Source organism: Pleurodeles waltl, chromosome 3_1 (assembly GCF_031143425.1).
Source record: "Pleurodeles waltl isolate 20211129_DDA chromosome 3_1, aPleWal1.hap1.20221129, whole genome shotgun sequence".
Lineage (NCBI taxonomy): Eukaryota > Metazoa > Chordata > Amphibia > Caudata > Salamandridae > Pleurodeles > Pleurodeles waltl.
Window position 1 is genome coordinate 925,483,357 of NC_090440.1, and position 23,314 is coordinate 925,506,670.

General features: G+C 47.0%; 1 protein-coding gene across 1 annotated transcript in view; it reads right to left on the reverse strand.

The window, feature by feature from the left end:
• Positions 1–23,314, reverse strand: part of RLF (RLF zinc finger) — a 281,556-nt gene that overhangs the window by 160,445 nt on the left and 97,797 nt on the right. The window contains exons 2-3 of the mRNA XM_069223919.1: positions 19,079–19,233; positions 3,800–3,881 (exon numbers count right to left, since the gene is read on the reverse strand). Of these exons, the coding sequence (XP_069080020.1) occupies positions 3,800–3,881; positions 19,079–19,233 (237 nt within the window). The remainder of the gene's footprint in view (positions 1–3,799; positions 3,882–19,078; positions 19,234–23,314) is intronic.

The following is a 23,314-nucleotide window of genomic DNA, read 5'->3' on the forward strand; positions in this document are numbered from 1 at the left end:
GGATCGTCAGACCCACTTCCCTCGCGCGCGGGGGGGGGGGGGGGTCGGGATCGTCAGACCCACTTCCCTCGCGCGCGGGGGGGGTCGGGATCGTCAGACCCACTTCCCTCGCGCGCGGGGGGGGGTCGGGATCGTCAGACCCACTTCCCCTCGCGCGCGGGGGGGGGGTCGGGATCGTCAGACCCACTTCCCTCGCGCGCGGGGGGGGGGTCGGGATCGTCAGACCCACTTCCCTCAGCGCGCGGGGGGTCGGGATCGTCAGACCCCACTTCCCTCGCGCGCGGGGGGGGGGGGGGGTCGGGATCGTCAGACCCCACTTCCCTCGCGCGCGGGGGGGGGGTCGGGATCGTCAGACCCACTTCCCTCGCGGCGCGGGGGGGGGGTCGGATCGTCAGACCCACTTCCCTCGCGCGCGGGGGGGGGGGGTCGGGATCGTCAGACCCACTTCCCTCGCGCGCGGGGGGGGGGGTCGGGATCGTCAGACCCACTTCCCTCGCGCGCGGGGGGGGGGGGTCGGGATCGTCAGACCCACTTCCCTCGCGCGCGGGGGGGGGGTCGGGATCGTCAGACCCACTTCCCTCGCGCGCGGGGGGGGGGGGGGGTCGGGATCGTCAGACCCACTTCCCTCGCGCGCGGGGGGGGGGGGTCGGGATCGTCAGACCCACTTCCCTCCTCGCGCGCGGGGGGGGGGGTCGGGATCGTCAGACCCACTTCCCTCGCGCGGGGGGGGTCGGGATCGTCAGACCCACTTCCCTCGCGGGGGGGGGGGGTCGGGATCGTCAGACCCACTTCCCCTCGCGCGGGCGGGGGGGGGGGGGGGGGTCGGGATCGTCAGACCCACTTCCCTCCGCGCGGGGGGGGGTCGGGATCGTCAGACCCACTTCCCTCGCGCGGGGGGGGGGTCGGGATCGTCAGACCCACTTCCCTCGCGCGGGGGGGGGGGGGGGGTCGGGATCGTCAGACCCACTTCCCTCGCGCGGGGGGGGGGGGGGGGGTCGGGATCGTCAGACCCACTTCCCTCGCGCGGGGGGGGGGGGGGGGGGGGTCGGGATCGTCAGACCCACTTCCCTCGCGCGGGGGGGGGGGGGGGGGTCGGGATCGTCAGACCCACTTCCCTCGCGCGGGGGGGGGGGGGGGGTCGGGATCGTCAGACCCACTTCCCTCGCGCGGGGGGGGGGGGGGGTCGGGATCGTCAGACCCACTTCCCTCGCGCGGGGGGGGGGGGGGGGTCGGGGATCGTCAGACCCACTTCCCTCGCGCGGGGGTCGGGATCGTCAGACCCACTTCCCTCGCGCGGGGGGGGTGTGTCGTCAGACCCACTTCCCTCGCGCGGGGGGGTGTGTCGTCAGACCCACTTCCCTCGCGCGGGGGGGGTGTGTCGTCAGACCCACTTCCCTCGCGCGGGGGGTCGGGATCGTCAGACCCACTTCCCTCGCGCGGGGGGGGGGGGGGGGTCGGGATCGTCAGACCCACTTCCCTCGCGCGGGGGGGGGGGGGGTCGGGATCGTCAGACCCACTTCCCTCGCGCGGGGGGGGGGGGGTCGGGATCGTCAGACCCACTTCCCTCGCGCGGGGGGGGGGTCGGGATCGTCAGACCCACTTCCCTCGCGCGGGGGGGGGGTCGGGATCGTCAGACCCACTTCCCTCGCGCGGGGGGGGGGGGGGGGGGGGGTCGGGATCGTCAGACCCACTTCCCTCGCGCGGGGGGGGGGTCGGGATCGTCAGACCCACTTCCCTCGCGCGGGGGTCGGGATCGTCAGACCCACTTCCCTCGCGCGGGGGGGGGGGGGTCGGGATCGTCAGACCCACTTCCCTCGCGGGGGGGGGGGGGGGGGGGGTCGGGATCGTCAGACCCACTTCCCTCGCGCGGGGGGGGGGGGGGGTCGGGATCGTCAGACCCACTTCCCTCGCGCGGGGGGGGGGGGGGGGGGGTCGGGATCGTCAGACCCACTTCCCTCGCGGGGGGGGGGGGGGGGGGGTCGGGATCGTCAGACCACTTCCCTCGCCGGGGGGGGGGGGGGGGGGGGTCGGGATCGTCAGACCCACTTCCCTCGCGGGGGGGGGGGGTCGGGATCGTCAGACCCACTTCCCTCGCGCGGGGGGGGGGGGGGGGGGGTCGGGATCGTCAGACCCACTTCTCTCACGCGCGGGGGGGGGGGGCGCTGGGATCGTCAGACACACTTCTCTCATGCGCGGGGGGGGGCGCTGGGATCGTCAGACACACTTCTCTCACGCGCGGGGGGGGGGGGGGGGGGCGCTGGGATCGTCAGACACACTTCCCTCACGCGCCGGGGGGGGGGGATCATCAGACCCCACTTCCCTCACAACAAGGGGTGGCGGGGGGGATTGTCAGACCCACTTCCCTCACGCATGGGGGGGGGGGGGATCGTTAGACCCACTGCACTCACACGCCCCCTTTAGTAATCGTCAGACCCACTTCCCTCACACACACCCGGGGGGGGGGGGGGAAATAATCATCAGACCCACTTCCCTCACACACGTGGGGTGGGGGGGGGGGGTTTTGGGTTCATCCATCTTTCCTCCTTCTCTCCCACCATCCCCACCCCGCCATCCCCACCTCAACCTCAACCCCAACCCACCCCCCCCAACCCCAACCCCAACCCCAACCCCAACCCCAACCCCAACCCCAACCCACCCCCCCCCAACCCCAACCACCATCTTGCACAGGGGGAAGGGGTTCACACCAACCACCCTCACACAGGGTGTCACACCACCAACCTCACTCATGTACAGGGGTGAGTTCCTCACACGCAAGCACAGGGCATTACAAGAGTGGCAAAGCAGATGCCAATTGTACAAATTGTTACCTGAACTGAGCCCTGTTATGGAGAGACCCAGTGCAACTCAGTCCAAAAAACAAGTAACAATGATCAAAAAGTAGGTGGGACCATGTCAAAAAGGCAAACTTTCTTACTAAGATGAATTGAGATTTTGTGACATTGACTTGTTATACGTGAATGTGCTGTTGAGCATTATCAGGAGGGCACTTTTGATTTTATGCGTGGTAGCATGATTATAGCAGATACAAATGGGCAACTCATACCACAGAAAATTAATAGAATATATGGTTTTCCTCATACAGTGTTTTGTTAACATGAGCAATTGTTCTCCTCCACCACCCCCAAAGTGTTTAAACAAAGGAGTAACAGTAGTGTTTGCATATTAAAACTGTAGTTATGTCCCACTGCAATTGTCAATTTTTGCATTGTACATTTATTTGAAATTGCTGTATTATTCACATGGATGATTCACATATATGGTAACGTTATGTTTGTGTGTGTGTGTGTGTGTGTGTGTGTGGTTTGGGGGGGGGGGGGGGGGGGGGGGGGGGGACCACACACAACTTTCCTCCTCCCCAAACATGAAACAAGTAGAAAATATTTTCAAACACAATCTGTAGGCACTGTGCTTTTAAATGTTATCATTGGAGATTCATGGATATCCAGGGTCACCTCTAGTCGATGTGTATAATTAACTGATCAGACATTGTCTCATTAAGATCTTCATTGTTTTATGAGATTATATCATTTTGTGTTATAGAGTGTGATTAAAGATACATTTGTCTTGTATTACTTTGTTTTTGCCCTATATTGAAAAATGAAGTTTGAGAGGGGGAGAAATATGTTTGAATTATATGATTATCATGAAAAGCTGATAATCAAGAGGAGCGTTTGTGACTTTGTACAAGCAGCAGAAAGAAATGAATAATGAAATAACTAATTTTTACATCCTAAATGCATAAACCACATTACAAACTGCTTCAGTAAAGCATACTAACCTGAAGAGTCTGCTGGAATAGTAACCACTCTTCACAATTCAGTTCACTTTCTGGCACAGACAATAGCATCTCAAAGCAACTCCTAAAATACAAATTAGGTCATTTGAAAACACCGCTCTACAAAACAAGACATCTTAACAACAAGGTCAACAATTCCAAATTGTCATCTGAATCTTACACATTTACTAAATTACTAATTTCATCTGCTAATCAAATTGTCTAGATGAAAGGGTGACTGGGCCAACAATGGCTAGTGTCATTTCTCATTAAAATACCATGGTTATCAACATATAAAAAGTGAACCTATTAGTTCACGAACAAATCCCCAAAACAACTTGCAACTGCCAGAGCCCAACAATAGCTGGCAGGAGTATGCACAGCATGTACATCTACAACAACACATGCTACATGCATATTTGTTTCTATGGAAAAGTTATAAAATCAAGCATCCTTGTGAAAGCAAACTGAGTGTGTTTTTTTATTTATATTTTTTTTAAACTGCATTTCACAATATATCCTAGTATGCCATAAATTTGCATCAATGATCAGATAGAATATTGTAGTTATGGGAGATTGTGAGGGGGGGTGGGGGGTGGGGGGGGGGGGGGGGGGGGGGGGGGGGGGGGGGGGGGGGGGTATTTTTCACCTGTCAATGGTAACTGAAATTTGTCAGTCAACATTTTGATTGCGTGGGCTGAGGTTCAGAAGTAATTGTTTCTTACCTGTAACTCCAATTCTCACACAGGAGAATTACCATGAAAAGTCAAACACAAAGTAGTCCCACCCACGTGTGGGGACCACAGAGCACCTTTTCAAAATATCTTCTTAGGTGGAAGTTTTTGCCTTTCTTCAGGAAGGCCTGCCAGTCACTTAATAAGTGGACAGATAATGCAGCCTATGTACATAGGCCACACTGGCTGAACTCTCCATTTTTAAATAATAAGGGCCAGCACATTATAGTTTGAGAATAATCTGTTAGCAGCATGAATCTCTCTCAATACCCCTTTTGCATGATAGAGAGAATAGAGAGGAGGACAGAGTAGCCCCATAGGCTGCCATTTGGCTTTATAAAAAAATTTAAAAAATAAAAATAAAAAAAACAACAGACTGTGCCTTTACCAGCTCAGAGACCACCAGTATCTAATCATGCACAGCTGGAGGTAGTTGCTTCAATTCTTTTGAAGGTGACATCAGACTTGTACAGTTTGAATCAATACCTCTCTCTGTTCTCCTGGAGAGGACAGAGGGTTGCTTCTGTCTTATCATGGAAATTTGACTGACTAGAATAGCAAGCCTATCCCCTATGGGGAGCAGGGCGGGGGGGGGGGGGGGGGGGGGGGAAGAGGACAGAGGATGAACTAGAAAATTTCATGCAAATAAATTTCTGAGGAAAGCCTGCCCTACTTGAGCATCTGCTCTAGCATCGGTATATAGGCAGAAGTGTTTAGTGAATATGCTAACTGACTTCAAGGTTACAGCTTTACAAATTTCTGGAATAGGAATATTGCACAACAAAGCAGCAGAGTAACAGCTTTTCCTCCGGTAAAGTGATCTTTTGGTCTAGTATATAGTGTTTTAATAGCTTTTTGATAACATATTAAAATACACAACACTATCCATCGCAAAATGGACTGCTTAGAGGTGGCTAAGCCTCTGCGAAAAGGACCAAAAGTTAATAAACAATTGGTCTGCTTAGCAAATGCTTCGTGTTTTGCCAAGGTAGAATTTAAGAACTCATTTCACATCCAGGGAATGGAGAGATCTTTCCGCTGGAGTGAAAGGATTCTGAAAAAACGTAGGCAAAGAAAATTATTGATTGACATGGAAATCTGAAAACAACCATTGGTAGGAATTTAAGATGAGTTCACATGGCTGCTTTCTTAGAATGAAACATGGTGTATGGTTTGTGTGAACAGAGTGTCTGGATTTCACTAACTCTGCAGGCAGATGTAATGGCCACCAGGAAAGCAGTTTTCCAAGATAAGTGTTGGAGAGAGGCTTTAAGAATGGGTTTGAAGGGATCTTGCATATGGCGTGAGAGGACTACATTTAGCTCCCATGAATGAGAAATATGCTTAATGGGAGGAAAGACCTTTTTCAAACCTTGTAAAAAATCCTTGATGACCGGGATTTTGAAAAAGAAGTTTGTGAAGGACATTTTCTGAATGCAGTAAGAGCTGCCAGGTGGACTTTTATAGAAGAGAATTGCAAGCCAGACTGTGTCAAATGTGGTAGATATTGAAAAATAACATCTTGTGGCAGGATCTTTATTTTTTGGATGAAAACCATATGCAGAATCTCTTCCATATGAAGGCATATGCAGCTTGTGTTAAAGGTGGCTTTGCTTCTTTAAGAAGTCTATGCAGTCTTGTGGATGACTCAGGTTACCCCAAAGGGCAGCACTTTGAACTGAAACGGCTAGGTAACCTCTATAAACTAGATGTTCTGGAGATGTGCAGGGTGGATCGGGATGCAAAAGTAGGCGTCCCTCACAGCAACTCCCACCACAAAAGCCACAACTGACACCACAACTGCCACCTTGCTGCAGTACAGGTATGACGTACTGGAAAGTGATTGTGTGGAAGTGTTATGGTGTACACCCAGGTGCTGAGCTGTTTATCGAGCCAGGTGTCCCATAGGCTAACGCAGGACTGTTGCAGTTGGATATTTATGGATTCAGGACTCTCCCCAGTGGACCCAGAAGAAATCAGTTGGTAAACGAAGGTTGCAGTGCGCCCCCACTTGTGGATACCCAGAACACTGGAGTACCTTCACCAGGGAGCCCAAGTGCATATGGGTGAAGTGGCGTAGGAAACCCTAGTGAAGTCAATGGAAGCCTCAGTTGTACAGCCACTGCTGAGACCTGTGGACCAGGCTGGTGGAACCAGGAGATGGATTCCAGATGTGGAGAGTTTGAAAAAGAAGGGGACAGCGTCAAGACCACTCAGACTTGTCCAGGCGGTGCAGGTAAGCAATGCCCACCCTCTTGGGGGTGAAGTTCCTGCAGGGCAGAAAGGGAAGGAGTCCAGCTGCGGAGTCCAGGGGGATGCAAGAGACCCATGGAGTCACCCCAAGCTGTCCCACGCCAGTCGCTGGATTGCAGAATGGTCAGTAGCCAGCAGGACCACCAACAAGCCTTGGCAAATGCAGAGAGCTAAGGCAAGGAAGATTGCAGATTTTGTAGGACCAGTAAGGTCCTACTGACTCAACCCTTGGAGGGGAGTCAGGGCAGGCCTTCAGAAGTGCGGAAGTCAGGCAGAGTCAGAGGAGCCCCCATGAGAGACCCACTGGCAGCAGGCTCAGGGAGTCACAGGAAGGCCTCCGCAGCACAACAATTCAGGAGTCCCACGTCCGCAAGAGCTGCAGAGTGGAAGCTGAATCTGGAGTAGCAGAGTGCTGGAAGCTGGGCTTTTTAGTAGATCTCTTGGAAGGAACAGCCAATAAGCCTTGACACGAGCAACAGTCATGGTGCACAAGGGTTCCGTTCCAGTGGCTGCGGCAAGGGTCCACTGTCTACCAAGTTGGCCAGAAGACACATTGGACCCAGACAAGACCACATAACCACTACCTGTGAGCGGAGCCTTATGTGGTCCGTGGGGCAGCAGGTTCTACCAACTGGTCATCTTGCGGTGCTGGGGGTGCAGGAGAGTGACTCCTTCATTCCAAGGGAGATTCATTCTTGCTTTTGTATGCAGGCAGAGACCTTGTGCTCCTGAACTAGATTATGCAAGGAGAGCACCAAATGTGCCCTTCAAAGCAGCCTGGTGGCACTCAGAGGGGCCACCCCAGCCCGAGACACCTATTTCAACTCTCCCTTACAGGAAATACTTTGTTGTGCCTTCCACCTGCTTGAGTTAGGCTCGTCAGCAGGAGGGCAGAACAGTGTAGTGGTAAGCAGCAGCGTGGGCTGGCAGCCAGACCCTGTTAGGCTCACTACCAGAAATGGGGGATCCTCTAAGGAATCCCCCAGAATACAAGTGATCATGCAACTAGCACTGGAATCAATGTAGCTGCATGATTCCAACATGTTTGATACCAAACATGCCTAGGTTCGGAGAAGACACTAGGTAGTTAAGATGGCTTCACCGCACTTGCAAAGCCCAAGGAATGGAGTCTTGGGTTTGTAGGGGAAATTCGCTCATGCGGGTGTACCCTCACACTTAGGAACATGCACTCTGTCTTGGGCTGAAGGGCCTACCACAGGGGTGACTTACAGTGTTCAAGTGCAGTGACCACAATATAAGGCAATCTTTATATCTGAAGTGAAGAGTTCATTCACTATTTCATGCAGGCTGCAATGGCAGGCCTGCAGGCAGTTTGCATGGGCTTCATAATATATGCTGCAGCCCACAGGAGACCACTGGTGCACCAATGCCCTGGGTACCTAAGCACAATATACTAGGGACTTACATGGGTGCCCCAATATGCCAATTGTGGGTGTAAAATGTTTACCAGCAACCACATTTAGATGACAGAGTACAGACACTGGGGCCCTGATTAGCAGGACCCCAGTGTACTACAGCCTAAACACACTGACACCAGGCAAAAAGTGGGGTAGCTGTCAGAAAGGTGCTACTTTACTACACTTTGGATGACCAACTCTGACACTGAGCCATGCAGGGAGACCAGGTAGGTCCTCAGAAACAGTTACCTCTCCAGGCGAAGCAGTCCTCAGTCAGTTCAAATAACTTTTTTTTCACTGCAGTAGGTTTCCTATGGAATTGGTCCTGATGCAAGGAATGCAGGAGGCTGAAGATGTTCAAAGATCCTGTGGATGAGATACAGTCAACTGTGTCTTCCTGCAGCAACTACTCAGTCTAAGGAGGGGGTGAGGAAGTCCTAGCCACAGGGTCGATATCCCTTGAGGTCACCATTAGACTACCAGTCAATTGCCTTGTACTGCTGTCACAGCCACATCCTTCCCTGGGTGATCACTAGTCTTCTGGGCGACCAAGCAGCACTCCAACAACTCTCTCAGGTGTAGCAGACTCACATTCAAGTTTGAGCATTTGGTCTTGGTCTCTGGTGCTCCACAGCAGCAGTTAGTGGCATGTTAAAGATTCTGGGCTACCATCATGCTCAAGTAAAATTCTTAAACTGTGCTGGGAACAGGAGATTCAGCCAACTGACCCTTTGAGTCTCCTGCTCATTAACATCAATTCACCAAATGGAATGAGTAGTGGAAGTGGCACCGCACGCCAATCATACGCCCTTTGTTCCTTAATGGCACTCACAGGTGCTTACACACAAACTCACATGCAAACTCAAACGCACACCCACCTGAAAGCGCACACAACATACAATTAAAATCCTTTTTTAAATATGAGCTGCCTTTATGTTCAAGGCACTGACTTTGCCACCTCTGAGGCCAGCGGTAGCAAGGCGCAAGCCAAGGGCGCAGCTGTGACACACCCCTCCCCCCCTCCCCCACCACCTCCCCAGGTGACCCTTAAATGACGTCCATGCTCTTGCTGGGCTCCGGAGACAATTTCTCCACAAGCAGGCACAGTGCTTTTCCCTTTGTCAGCCACCAGGTTCAGCCAGTCCAGCCTCTTTGCTAGTTCCACAGTGAAGCACGAATTTTGCGAGCCAAGGGCGCAGCTGTGATCTCCCCCCACCCACCTACCTACCAAGGTTAGTGTCTGGAGCTCACGACACACAAGAGTGATGTGATGGCAACTAAGAAAGCTACGTTCCAAGAAAGGTATTGAAGTGGACATGAATGGAGTGGTTCAAATGGGGGACCCATGAGTCGGCGAGGACAATGTTTAGGTGTAGGGGGAACCCTAGGTGGAACGACCTACACATGCTCCAACATCCAAACACAATAGCAGCAAAGGCATCCAACTCATGCATCACAAAAAAACATCATACAGATTGCATTGTCTCCTCAACCAGCACAAAACTCCACATACCACACACACACCTACCACAACTAAAACATTAAAACACCTTAATTCTCACATTAAACACAACTCCTTCCATTACCACAAACACATCCAAGCCAACACCCACACAACACAAAACCACATTATACATTACTTTGTCAGACACTCCCTGTTTACAAACCAAAAGCACTACCCTCTATTGCTTCTTGCCAGACCCCTTTTTATCATGACAAAACCGAAACCCAGCCTTCCACTAACCATCTACAAACACCCACCCCCTCACTTCATTGATTACACACAACCATACAATTACACTCCACCATACATATTACATTTTCCAGTGATCAAATCAAACACACACACACACACACACCCAACTCTCATCCATCCCCTCTTACACACCTCATACACTCTCCTAAACACATCAGCACACCCTGTAATATTCTAATCCCACTCACCAGCACTAAATTATATACAAACCCTTCACAGAAAACCACTACATCAACATCTCCTCTCACTATCTCACAAAAACAAACCACACACATCAGCACATCAAAAAAAACACAAACTTTCATAATTTTTTTCTGTCACACCAACTCCTACCCTCATGACTACACAAATAATACAAATCCAGAACAACCTATATGCGTAAATTCTCACTCTTCACAAACATCTACCACAAGCACCCCAACACAGCAACATTCATTCACCCACCTCTTATCCATTGCACAATTTGGAGCCTTACATTATGATCCACATGCTCGACCACCACCCCTAACCAATACTCCATCCACACTAAGCAGACATGAACAAAATAAACAGGCCACTCTTAACTTCACATCCCCTTGTCATATCACTCCCAGCCATCAAGTCTACCCACCAAAACACATACCCAACAAAATGCCTCCTAAGCCTGCTGGTTGAGGAACACTATATAAAAAAACAAGACTATTGTGACCCTCATACAGTTATCACAAACACCTGCTACCAGCTCGCAATATACTGCTCACCCTTCTCCAAAACAAAATGACACCTCCATAAACACAGATTTTCTAACTGTCTGCTCATAAATGGTCCATCACTCTAAAAAAAAAATAGCACCACATCTACAACCTGCTCACTGACACACAACCGGACTTACTATTTATAACAATCATGGTTGGGAGAGGACAACATGGCCCCAGTGTTGCATGAAGCTGTTCCTCCAGGCTTCACCATCACACAAAACTGTGTAGGCAAAAGAGGAGGTGCACTAGCTATTAAATTCAAACAGGCAATACATCTCAGTAAAACAGACAACTTTTCCATACAAGGTTGTGAGGCCCCCTCTGCACCAGTTTCCTCCTGTAACTTTCTCCTCCTCTATAGACCTACACCTAACAATTCAACATTTCCAGACACTTTTCTAGACATAATCTCAAACCGTATAACATTATACTCCAACCTATGCATTCTTTGGGACTTAAACATTTGGTTCGACAAACCCAATAGGCCAAAAGCTTTCGATATCCTTATACCACTCAGAAAAAATAAATAGGACAAAATAAAACCAACACCTTGGATAAGCACAGAGCTAAAAAAAAAAGATAAAGCAATAAATCAGAAGGCTGCAACAGACCTGGCAAAAAAACAACATTCAAGACAAGCTTCAGCTATACAGAGCTAACAGAATGTACAAATCATCAATCAAATAAAAAACAAATATATACTACTCTGAATCCAAAAAGCTAAATCTGCATCTAAAGAAATTTGTAAAATTCTCCATGAATTTCAAAAACCTAAATGCATGGAAGTCAGTCATCCCCTACTCAAGATTTCACAAACTGGCAATTCATTACACAACCAAGGCAGAAACATTGGACTCCTTTTTAAAACGAAAGAAAAAAGAAAACCATCAGCACCAACCCGTTTCCTAAAATCCCCTCCAAGAGTAAAACAACCTAGCCTCTGCACTTCTTCAAACAAATATCACAAGGTGAATTTATGGATTTGGTCAAAGCAAGCAGGTCTTCCGGCTGCCCTTTTGACCTTTATCACACATCTTCAAGAACATTCTTTTATCTACTTCTGCTGCCAGACCTGTAAGAAGAATCATCAATAACGTTTTAACTAAAGGATCTTTTCTTGACGACCTAAAAAAGGCATACATACGCCCGTTATTAAAGAAAACAAACCTGGACCCGCATGATCCAAACAACTACAGAACAATTACAAATGGACTTTTCCTGGGCAAACTGATAGAAAGAGCAGCATTCGTTCAGATGTCACAATTCACTGAAGACAACTCTTAACTTTCAGACTACCAAACTGGATTCCGCCCAGGGAGAGGCAATGAATCTGCACTCATAGCAATCTGGGATGATCATAAAAACACAGTCAACCACAATGGAGTTGTTGCACTACTTCTCTTGGACCTCTCAGCTGCCTTTGATACTGTTGACCAGGACACTGTGGTGCATTTTTAAACTGGAGCACTTAGTGCAGAAAACAGGGACAGTTTGCCCAATCAATAATGAGTTGCACCCAAGGCAAATGTGAACTTGCTGCTGCCTGGGAGCAGCACATTAGTGAAAGATGAGTTGGCGGACTGAAGCACGTGCTCGGTTTTCACACTGCAGGTGAACCCACCTGCACTTTGAAGGAGGAACAGAGATCCTCTGATGGTGAGTGCTGAGAGCAAGTTCACCTGCCTGCTGTGAACAGGGTGGCAGGTCCACTGGACCACACTCCCTTTCCATTCCATGCACTTCCTCACAGACATCTTGCCTCTGCGCCCATGTACATACCACGGCGGGGCACAAAATCAAAGCGTTTCCCACATTTGCATAGGACCACACCCCAATGCATGTAGGGAAAGTATGCAAGTGAGGAAACATCCTTACAGGGCAGGCAGTGTCTATATTAAAATAGGGATCAGACTCTTCTGTAATACTACAGTTCCCCAGAGGCTATAAAAACGGGCTCGCGCCTGTTGCACCCCCGGGGGCAATGTTTGTAATACAGTCCCTGATAGGTTACAGGTAAGAAATAGTTTCCATTTATAGCATGAGTGGCTGTAGCTACATATGTTCTGATTATTACACTGTCAAATAGTTTCTTTCCAAAGTGGTGGGTAGCAAGCAGATGATACAGATGTTTAAAATAATATTCATAGCACAGCTTATCCAACTAAAGCCTGATGATTAGCTTGGATGTCCACACAGTAGTGTTGAAAGAATGTTGGTGGAGTTGGCAAAGTGGCAGCTTTACTGATGTCAACTAAAGGGATACTACCTAGGATCGCCATGGTGACTCCTTTTCTGCATCTATAATGTGCTTCAGGAGGCCCAGAAAATGTGTGCAAGGATTTGGCATAGCACGTTTGTATGCACTTAACCCCTTTTGCAATGCTTGATTTGGAGTTTGGGTGTCTTAAGTGAGGTTTGGCAAAAGCTTCAAAAAGTGGTTTCATTTCACAGTGGGGCAACGACCTGGCAATACATTACAGGACCGCATTTTCATCATCTAGTTAGTGGTGGTTACCCTTTTGACTTCCGAGGAACCCCATCCTAATTACGACTGGAACCCGGGGACCCCCCCACTGAATCATTTTTAGAATCCAGGGACACCCCACTTAGTCATTACTTGAACCTAGGGATGCAAGCCTATGAAATGTTGATTTGAATTGCAAAACAATGCACAAAATATACAAAATATACAAACATTCATGAAATAAATGCACAAATGATGTAATATGTTATTTAATTCACGAATATAAAAAATATATTTTTAATGGGAAGGTTGGCGCATTTCTAAATTCAACTGAGAGCACTCATAGTTCACAGTACGTTATGTTTGAGACAATTGCACGACTCCCACAAATCTATCCGAAGATACCAACGTAATTTTTTGCCTCCAACTCCTTCACATTTACAAAACATTTTAAGGTTTAACTGTACACTTTGCTGTATACACACTTTTTGAATCTGTTAAGGTTTTTTTTTTTTTCTAAGCACTCGTGGACTCCCAGAGTTGGCTTCACGGACGCTCATGAGCCCTGTGATCAGAGGTTTCAGAACCACTGATATAGTTTATGTAAAGCCTTTACATTTAAATAGTGTGTAGGAAGAAGAAGGCCTGCTTGATGGTCTGAATAATGTGAAATGGTGGGACTACCTTTGGCAGGAATTTGCTACTAGTTCTAAGGTCCTCCCTGTCTTTGTGTGGACAGGTTACTCTATGATTAAACCCTGTAACATACTGATGCATTTGATTAATATCAAGGTGGTCATCCTTTGCCATGACAAAAACGTCAGATTCTAGGAGTAGAGTGGTTCAAATGGTGAGCCAATGACCACTAAAAACTATGTTCAAATTTCAATGGGGGTGGATTGTGAAGTTTTGGGAGACAGCTCCAACAAAAGAGATTTTGAAAAGGGAAGTTTGTTCCCTGTTCAAAAAGCATGCTGTGACTGCAGCCAAGTGTAGACGGGCATGAGTGTAAGCTAACCTGCTGTGATGAAGATGTACCAGGTATCAAATAATATCTTGGGCAGAGACTTTGAGGGGGAGGTCTATTGCAGTAGTGGACACAGCTATTCCACTTTGCTGCGTAGGTCTTGAGGTGCCAAATTGTTAGGTTGAGCTGTTTGGGTCAGAGTCCAAGAAGGATCAGCTTCAGGTGTGATTTGTCACATGGGCTGCCAGACATCTCCAGAAGCACGCAGCACCATGGATGGTGTCACTACACTTCATTTTCCTCAACAAGCAACAGTGAGCGGGAAAGAAGGAAAAGGGTTAGTAAATACCGCAGACTAGTTCAACCACAGAGCACTGCCTAGACTGTAGAAAAGGGAACCAAACCTGGACGTTTTGCATGCACAGAGGTGGTGAGTAAGTCAGTACTCACAGTGAGCACTAATGGTAGTACCGTTGGAGAACTTGTGGGTTCAGCTACCATTCATGAACTTACTGATGCACCCCACTAAGCAGGTTCGTAAAATTATCTGCCTCTGGCAACTGCTTCTCCAACAGATATATATTGTTCCAACACTGCAATGTAAAAATCTCCTGTGAAAGTAGACACCTGGAGTATTTTTTGTGTGTGTGGGGGGGGGGGGGGGGGAGATGAGTGAGGAAGGCCATTGGACATGGTTCAGAATAGAGTAGGTGCCCTTCATGATTTCCATCTCTAGAAGAACTATTTTGCACAAGATGAGCTTGAGGAAAGCTCTTACAGCTAGACAGATGACCAAGAGCTCTACAGAGCAGACATGACAGCCCTAATATTGTGGGGTCTAAGTGCCCTGAATGTTCATCTGGTGAAGGGGAGTTCCAACCCCATGAGGGAGGTTTCCAGACAATGGTCACTTGCAGAAGGCGCAGAGGACTATTGCTGTTCCACCATGGAAAAGCATGTAGAGGTTTGGCCTTTGAAAACCTATATCTTCCCACTGACCCTCTGCTTTTAACATAGCTTTGTGAGTGGATGCATGTGGAACACTGTTGAGTTGTGCACTAGGCAATGTTGTATGTTGCTGCTCTTGATTAGCCAGCTGTCTAGGTATTTAAAGACATGACTGGCATTTCTGAACAGATGCGTGGCCACTATTGCTAAATACATTCAATATCTGTGCCGCCATAGTGACTGTGAAGGGTAGAAAACAGACTTGGTACTGCTGCCCACATACCACAAATCGGAGGTACAGGTAGTGGGCAGGAGGAAATGTTCAATTAGGTGTCTTAAGACTAGCACTGCCATAAAGTACCTTTGTTTAAGCACTTGGAGCACTTTGAGGATGTCCTGCGGGGTGTCCACGTCATAGTGCTTCAACGGGATGTAGTGGTCCAGCAGCCAAAGGTCGAGGAATGACCAGAGGGACCCCTCTTTCTTTGGCGTTGAGAAATAGAGGGTACACTCCTTCACCTTCTATATGGGCGCAATAGACCGACTGCTCCTTGATCCAGAAGCCCCTGCACCTCCTCTCTGAGCAGCTGAAAATTATCTGGGTTGATGGCATGGCATTGATGCAGAATGTTTGGCGGAGTGGTGTGGAAATCCAGGCAGTACTCCTCTCATACTATTGCGACCCCCCATCTATCGGAGGAAATTGTGTCCAACTGAGGCAAAAAGAACCATAATCTTTTACTGACAGGTAGGGAATATGGGGCCCTCAGGAGTCACAGCTTTGCAGTTTGATACCCTGGTTAGATCTACTTTGGCTTGGCACTTGACTACTACTTCTCTAACCACTCCATGAGAAGGTTTTGGAACGCTGCATGTCTTGAAAGGATTGCTGATGAAGTTAAAACCCTGCCTTTGTGTGGATGCTTGTGCCTTGGATCTGCGTCTGGGCTTGGGCACGTGAAAGGTGGTTCTTGTGTGGAGGACCGCAGGACAGGTATGTATGTATGTATGTATGTATGTATGTATGTATGTATGTATGTATGTATGTATGTATGTATGTAACAACGTCCAGGTCATTAATTTTTTTCTGCCATCTCACTGACCTGAGAGCTGAAGGCAGTGTTTCTCATCAAAGGACACATTAAGAAGGTGGTGTTGCAGGGCAGAAACTGGAGATCCAGAGCCAGGTATGGCAGCGTAGGCAGATGCAGATGTTAGGTGTCTGCAGCATCCACGGTGCATCTGATGTTCACATTATATGATTTTGCTCTCTCCTCCTGTGTGCCTCAGTGAGACGTTTAATGGTGTCTTGCATTTCCCCCACAATGATGCCGGTCGAGGAGGAAACCAGCTAGTGTAAGGCCACACTCTTGTGGGCAACAAATATACATTTCTCGCTTTCTCAGACAGAGAGGTACTTTGTTGCTTCTTCTGAAACACCTTTGCATGATGTGGGTACAACTAGTGAGTCAGGTGTATCTTTACCATGGATGTACAATGGACCTCCTGGAGCAGATCAGATTTTTTTTCCTTCATTTGGACGACCTAATTTTCTAAAGGCTTCTAAAAATGTGCAGACTCTAATAAGGGAGGGACTGCACTCATTCCTCAGTATTTGAAAAAGTATCCACGTGGAAATCATCCTCATCCTGGACACGTGCTTCTTTACATTGAGTGGGCAGTCCTCTGGATTACTGCATAAGCAATGGTGTCATCAGATGGAGAGAGATTAGTGGGGGGCGGATTCATCAGTGAGATCTATTTTTTAATATTCCCATGGTCATCCCTTTCCAAGAACACTAAGTGCTCATTGTAGAACTTCTAAGGATGACAAGGACAACCAGGGTCTGAAGAGATTCAGGGAAAGGACTATGTTGATTCAGGCTGAGAAGGCATGCAAGGCCATGGAGGTGACAGCAGTTATGGAGAAAACCAAGCTGCAGAGGAAGGCATGGCAGGCTCACGACAGTGTCTCCAACTCTTTTGGGCCCTGGAAGAGTAGGCGGCTCGAAAGGTAGAGTCCTCCGCGAAAGCTCACTTTTGCTTCTTAGGGATGTGTAGGCTCTGGAACTCCAGGCTTGGCAAGAAGCTTTCCAGAGGAGGGGGTCTACGAATATCATTTTCTCCCTCCTGTTGAGGATTTTCAGTAGCTGCAGCTTGATATACATATCGGTGGTCTCTGATCTCGGCACTGAGGGTTCCATTGGTGTTAGTCTCAACTCTAGTACAAAGCTGGATGTTCAGCTTCTTGATACCAAGGAGGCATCAATGGTGGCATGGCTGAGCAACTCTAGGTGGATATAAGTTCCACATTGAAGAATAACCTCGGATTGGAGTGGTGTCCGATAGCAGAGTCAAACTCCAAGGCAGGTGTCTTTACAGTTTGAACTCGAAGCCCAACTCCCTTTGGTGCGGAGCACTGTCTGTCTGGTGGCCCGTTGAAAGTCAATATGACTGGTCTTGCTGTATCTGTAGTAGGACTGAAGCCTCAGGAGTGTGCCTGACCTTTGGCCCCAAGTACTTCAGGGCTGGGTGTGCAGCCTCTTCCTGCTTGATGCTGGAGCCTTTAAAGAATATTGTCTCTGGGACCTAGTCCTCCCTCCCCAACACAGGGCTTGGTTCCTCCTCCTCCCCAGTGCCAAATAGATCTTCTTGCCTGAAGATATTGTGGGTCTCAGAGAAGGTATGTTGCTGTTGCCTTCATCATGTGCCTAACTTACCTCTTGCTAGTGCCAGAAGTTTTTCTTGCAGTGGAGGGCTCAGCAGGCAGCCTCTTCATACTCTGGTGAGACAGAGGTTGCACATGCCCTGGGGATCTGACCAGGGGCGCAGACAAGACAAAACTGAAAGTGTGTCCATTCAATAACAACCTACTTCCCCAATAGTCAATTCTCTAGAATAGGACCTGAAAGTTTAAAAAAAACAGTTGATGGGAGTTGAACAGGGTATCCAATCATGGCACGTTGAGAGATTGTTGATGCTGTGTCTCAAAAGAGGGTTCCGTGTCGGTGAAGATGCCTTCGATCAGGTGCTGAATAAGCAACAATTATTTTCAAAGTTGTAGGAATGGAAACCTCACAGGCTAATCTCAAAGAACCTGATAAATACTTTGTCCCTATGAGCTGGCACTCAAATTTCCGATCCAGAAAGCAGAAAAAAAAACAATCTGAGGTGGTATTGGTGTTATGGTAAATTGTGGACCAAGGGAGGAATCGCAGCAAGTGATGTGCCTCAAAACAAATTGTTTACTGCAGACCCCAACACTAGAGGGCAGGAGTATGCAGACATTCACCCACAACCACGCATGCTATGAACATATTGTTAGTTAAATTAGTGACTGCATGCAAATTCCAATTTTAACTTGAGGCTAGAAAAATGGACATTTAAGAGATGGGACCACGATGAATGGGAGATCCAGGCACGTGTGTGGCACAACACATACTTTTCTTAGAGGTTTTCATTTTGGCTCTGGGTTGGAGCTTTCCCCCACATTGACACAGTTAGCTTAAGAGTACTCACCTGATATTTCAGCCCAAAGGCTTCCTAAAAGTTGGGTAATCTAACTCTATATGAAAGACTAAATTTATCCCACGAAACCCTACCAAGTAAAACCCACAATCATGCCTGACTATCCAAAGGTTCCACCCTCCCACTGAGAAATACACTGTGTGTTTGCAATAGGATGTTTTATTTATTAGGTCTACCATGGTCTCTTCAGAAATACACAATCCAAACAGAAGGTGTAACAGAATAACCATGATACAGTGGGAGCCTTTCTGCAGAACACCTGCCAAAACCTACTTAGCTAAGCAACTAGATATTTGCTTTACTTGTAGAACCAGAGGGAGTAAAACAAATCCTTCTGAAAACTGCTTTGGTTTCATAAAGCTGCTTGACAACAGAGAACCACAGCTGGACATAGTGTACACAATGCATGCAGAAACAGCAAACGTTTTTGTTATAATTTTAGGAAAACGTCATTAATTTGAAAAAGTGACTACTTACAGCACCAGCTTCCCAAGTACCATAAGAACATCTTCACACTCGGGTGCAAGAAATGGCCGTGCTCTGGCAAAGTACTGAATAGAGATTCGATACACTTCCAGTAAATGCAAAGTATTCTTTGAAGAATTTTGCTCTCCAGCATACTGTAGCAGAGTCTGAAAAGATAACAGAGGACATTACTACACTTGTGTTGGGTGACATTTCTACTGAGTGATATTTACATTTGTTATTTAACAGATACGGTCGGTCCGCTAGCATGAGCGAAACTGACATTGATCCGAGTTTTTATATGGTGCAATATTGTTTATGTCACAAGTCAGTGCAGAGTGGGTGATTTTGAGCTGCACACAAGAACGAGAATGCTTCCCAGGTAACTGTTTTTCGAAAAATATGCATTTCTAGTGGGATTCTACAGCATGCGTTTTTTTTTTAAAGCTACACAAAGGGATCGGGTGCTCATTTTCATCGTAAGCATTAAGGTCCATAGCACCCTTTTTAAGCCAGTGGGTACCTGTTAATGATACTACTTTATACCAGAGGGCCTTAGAAGAGCTTTTTGAATAAAAACGGCTTGCGAGAAATGATACAGGAAGTCTGTGAACCAGAGAAAGGGTTAAAGTAGTGTTTAGTTACTTAAGCGAGCAAAGTCTTAGTAGCAAGGTACATCAAACACTTTACAGGAAACATTATTTAAAGCAGGAACACGAACAATAGGTGTTCTAAATGGCACAGAACTCTGTGGAACCCACATGAACACAGCGAGCCAGATGCAGTGGCAAACATGACTGTAGCATTTTATTTGTTTGTTTTTTTACACACACAGCACGTTTGCTTTTGAGATAACAGTATATATATTTTTTTTTATAAGTACCTAAACACAGAATTTAATATTTTGGTACCAATTTACCCAACCGATCGTCAATCGCATTTTATTAAAATTGCAAAATTCTAAAATGAGAAAAAAGTACAGGCGTAAAACTGAAAATTAATAAAATTGACCTTCAATCTAGATAATTATATCTCAGGTGCCAGAAGGAGAGTAAGTAGTGAGCAACATAATCCGGGACACATGGATACAGTTGTAGCAAATCTGAGTGCTTTATGACGTCCTTCCAGCGGCACCTAGTTCTCTTATATTGTAGAGAAAGCCCATTCAAATATTTTCAGTTGGCTCTACTCGCACAGAAATGGTTGACAAGACATTAACTGAATCAGTTTAATGACAATCCTAAAACGCAGTGAAGCCTGCGTGACTGCCAGCTGCCAAACAACAGTTATCCACGGTGTGCTATGCATAGTACAAGATGGACAAAATCTTCACCTCCTGGTCCTGAAACAAGACCTCCTAGATGTAAGTTGGGCTAGAAGATCCCTTGGGCAATGGGTGAAGGAGCAAAACAATAGAGAGCACAGTGAAAACAAGATAGTGGCTAGGCCACGGGGAGGAACCCTTTAGCCAAAATCAGTTTTACTATGTTTAGTGGGGGCAGAAAAGTGATTGCATGGCAAGCAATACCTCACAAAATGGGAAAACTGAAAGATCAAAACATTTATGCCATCAGGCCAGGAGTGTATCACTCACTTTTAATAAATATATATCTAAAGCATGATGTGGTAGTGCACTATCATTTACAGATGACAAATTTCCAAGAAATGTCCAAAAACCTTCCCACTAACTTGCAGCTTTACTGATAAAACTATATTGTGTATTAACAATAATCTGTGAAAATTGGGTTTCAGAAAACATTTATTGTTTGAACATTACCAAGTAAAGTGTTCTGACTTTTTTTTCCATTCTATTAAAATATTTTATCACAGTAGAAAAAAATGGTTTTTCACAGCTACTGAAATATATTTTGAAATATTTGTAAAGTTGACTTAGTAATATAAATGTTGTGTGTTAGGAAAAGCCAGATACCAAAAGCCTTTCATTTTACATAGTGGACAGTTCACCTTACAAAATCCTGGAACTCTGCAGTCACAAGGAAAAGTATTTGCACTGCAAGAAGACAAACTGACTTTTGACCTCTGTCTCTGAAGACAGCAAATGTGACAAGAAGAAGATTTAAAGGTATCTTAATTGCTAATTCAGTTTTTGACTGAACAGAACACCTGTTCTTTGCCCAATCACCAAAAGGGTCGAGTGGAACCTAAAAATAGCACAGCCTCTAGCAAGTGGTGGAATAGATTTTTCGAACCCTGATTACTGCTACAACTGATGCAGCACGTTCTCCAAATCTTGCCTTACAGTGTGCCTATGTGGAGACTACCACACCGCTTCGTGGCTAAATTAAAAATGTAACTGAGTCCCATTAGAGAATGTGGTTTGTTATGCTGTTGCCATTTTACAATAATTATTGCCAAGTTTTTAACCAGTCATTGGGAAGTAGAGACCTTTCTAACTATCCCTATGTTCCATCTAGATCCTACAGAAACTAAGATAGACATGTTTTTACTCCACAGTCGTCTGTAGAAGCAAACCCAAATTGATTCTGCTGCAGTAATGAGAACCAACACTGCCTAAACATACCCCAACTAATGTTTCATACAATCTGGTAGAAAAATAACTGACCACGTAGTAGGAAATAAATTAATCTAAGTACCATAGGCGATGCCACTGCTGAACTGCAACTTAAAATATTTGTAGAGCACACTTCCTTAAGAGTTCCTTGAGATAATTTAGGTCAGTGTGAGCAGTACAAGTTACATAAATGGAGAACATACACAAGCAACAATCTTCAAACTTCTGCAGGAGATAAAGCTGATAGAAGAGGAACAATTTCCTCGTTTAACTACAATCCAAATAATTACCTTAACAAGCCTCTCTTGACCAATAAGATACAAATAGTACGGCATGTTAACCAACTATCTAAATAATAGTCTGCTTACTATGTAAAAAGATGGGCTCTGATCAGAAAATCTTATTGTTGGGCCAAGGTGCTTCTTTCAAGATGTCAAGCAGCTTATTTAATAGTGTCCCATTTTAAAAGTAATGGGAAGGCGTTTTAATTGTGCATTCCAAAGGAGTGTCAGCCATATTGTATGCTATGAAGAGGGGAGAGAATGTGTTGCAAGCACTAGAGCAGCTATCTTGAAGCTGGGGAACTGGGTTTGAGTCTCAGTGGGAGGCTCAACATCCTGTGTATTCTGAGCAAATCACTTGAACTCTCTGTGATTGTGTCCATCTACAATCAAAGTGGTGCTCATGTAAAACATTCCAATACCTTCGGGTCAAGTTCTAAAACTGTAAGAAAAACAAAAAAGGAACAGAGGGAGGGGGATGGTATATAATCACAAGGGAGTGTGGGAAACAACAGTGGGAGGGCGGGAGTTGATTTGGAGAACAAACATTGGCAGTGCAAAGACTGAACACATGCACTTGTATGGAGTGGGAAAGGAACTTGGAAGGACACTGACTGCGAGTCACAGACCACCAACCAGAAAAGGAACTAGGTCCAAACTCCAGGGAACAGCCGAAGCAGAGGAAAGAGAGGAAGTACAACCTGATGAGGTGAAAAGCAGCTGCTGTCCAGTGAGAAGCAAGAAAACAAGGATGACCGGTGAAGCCTAAGAATGGTAAGTAATGGCGGGCTGTATTGCAAAAGATTTCGTAAGCACAGCACAAGCACTGTACAAGCACAAGCACTGTACAGGCAAAACCTAAAAAAATAAAGCATGTAAGGGGAATAGAATGTCACTGAAAGAAAGGCAGTGAGGAAAGCGGGGGGGGGGGGGGAGAAATGTTTTTCCAACCGCTCACCACACACAAGCAACAAAACTGAAGACATACTGCATCATGTCTGGGAGGCATGGACAAAAGAAAAACAAAACACAATCATACCACAACGGGGCAGAGTCCAGCATGGCGGGAGGGGTGTAGAAAGCAAACACGGATGCAGAAAGATGCACTTTTTTTTTTTAACCAACATAGCAGCGCCAGTAAAGACACCGTGGTGAGTTGTGCGGGTGCAAGGAATGATGTGCAAGGAATCGTGTTGGAGAAGGTAAGGAGAATGCCTGCAAATGCACTCTTATGGAGAGCTAGAAGCCAAACGAAAAAGAAAAGTACCACCAGAAGAGGTACTGGCCGCTGATCAAAAGCTGGTCTAAGGCCCAGACCTTGGCAGATACATGATGAAACAAAGTGAAAGCACAAGAAGATAGGACGTGCTGATCAATCAAAAGTTAAGAATTTTGAGCAATGCTGAAGCCAACTAATAGTAAGTAATAGATGGG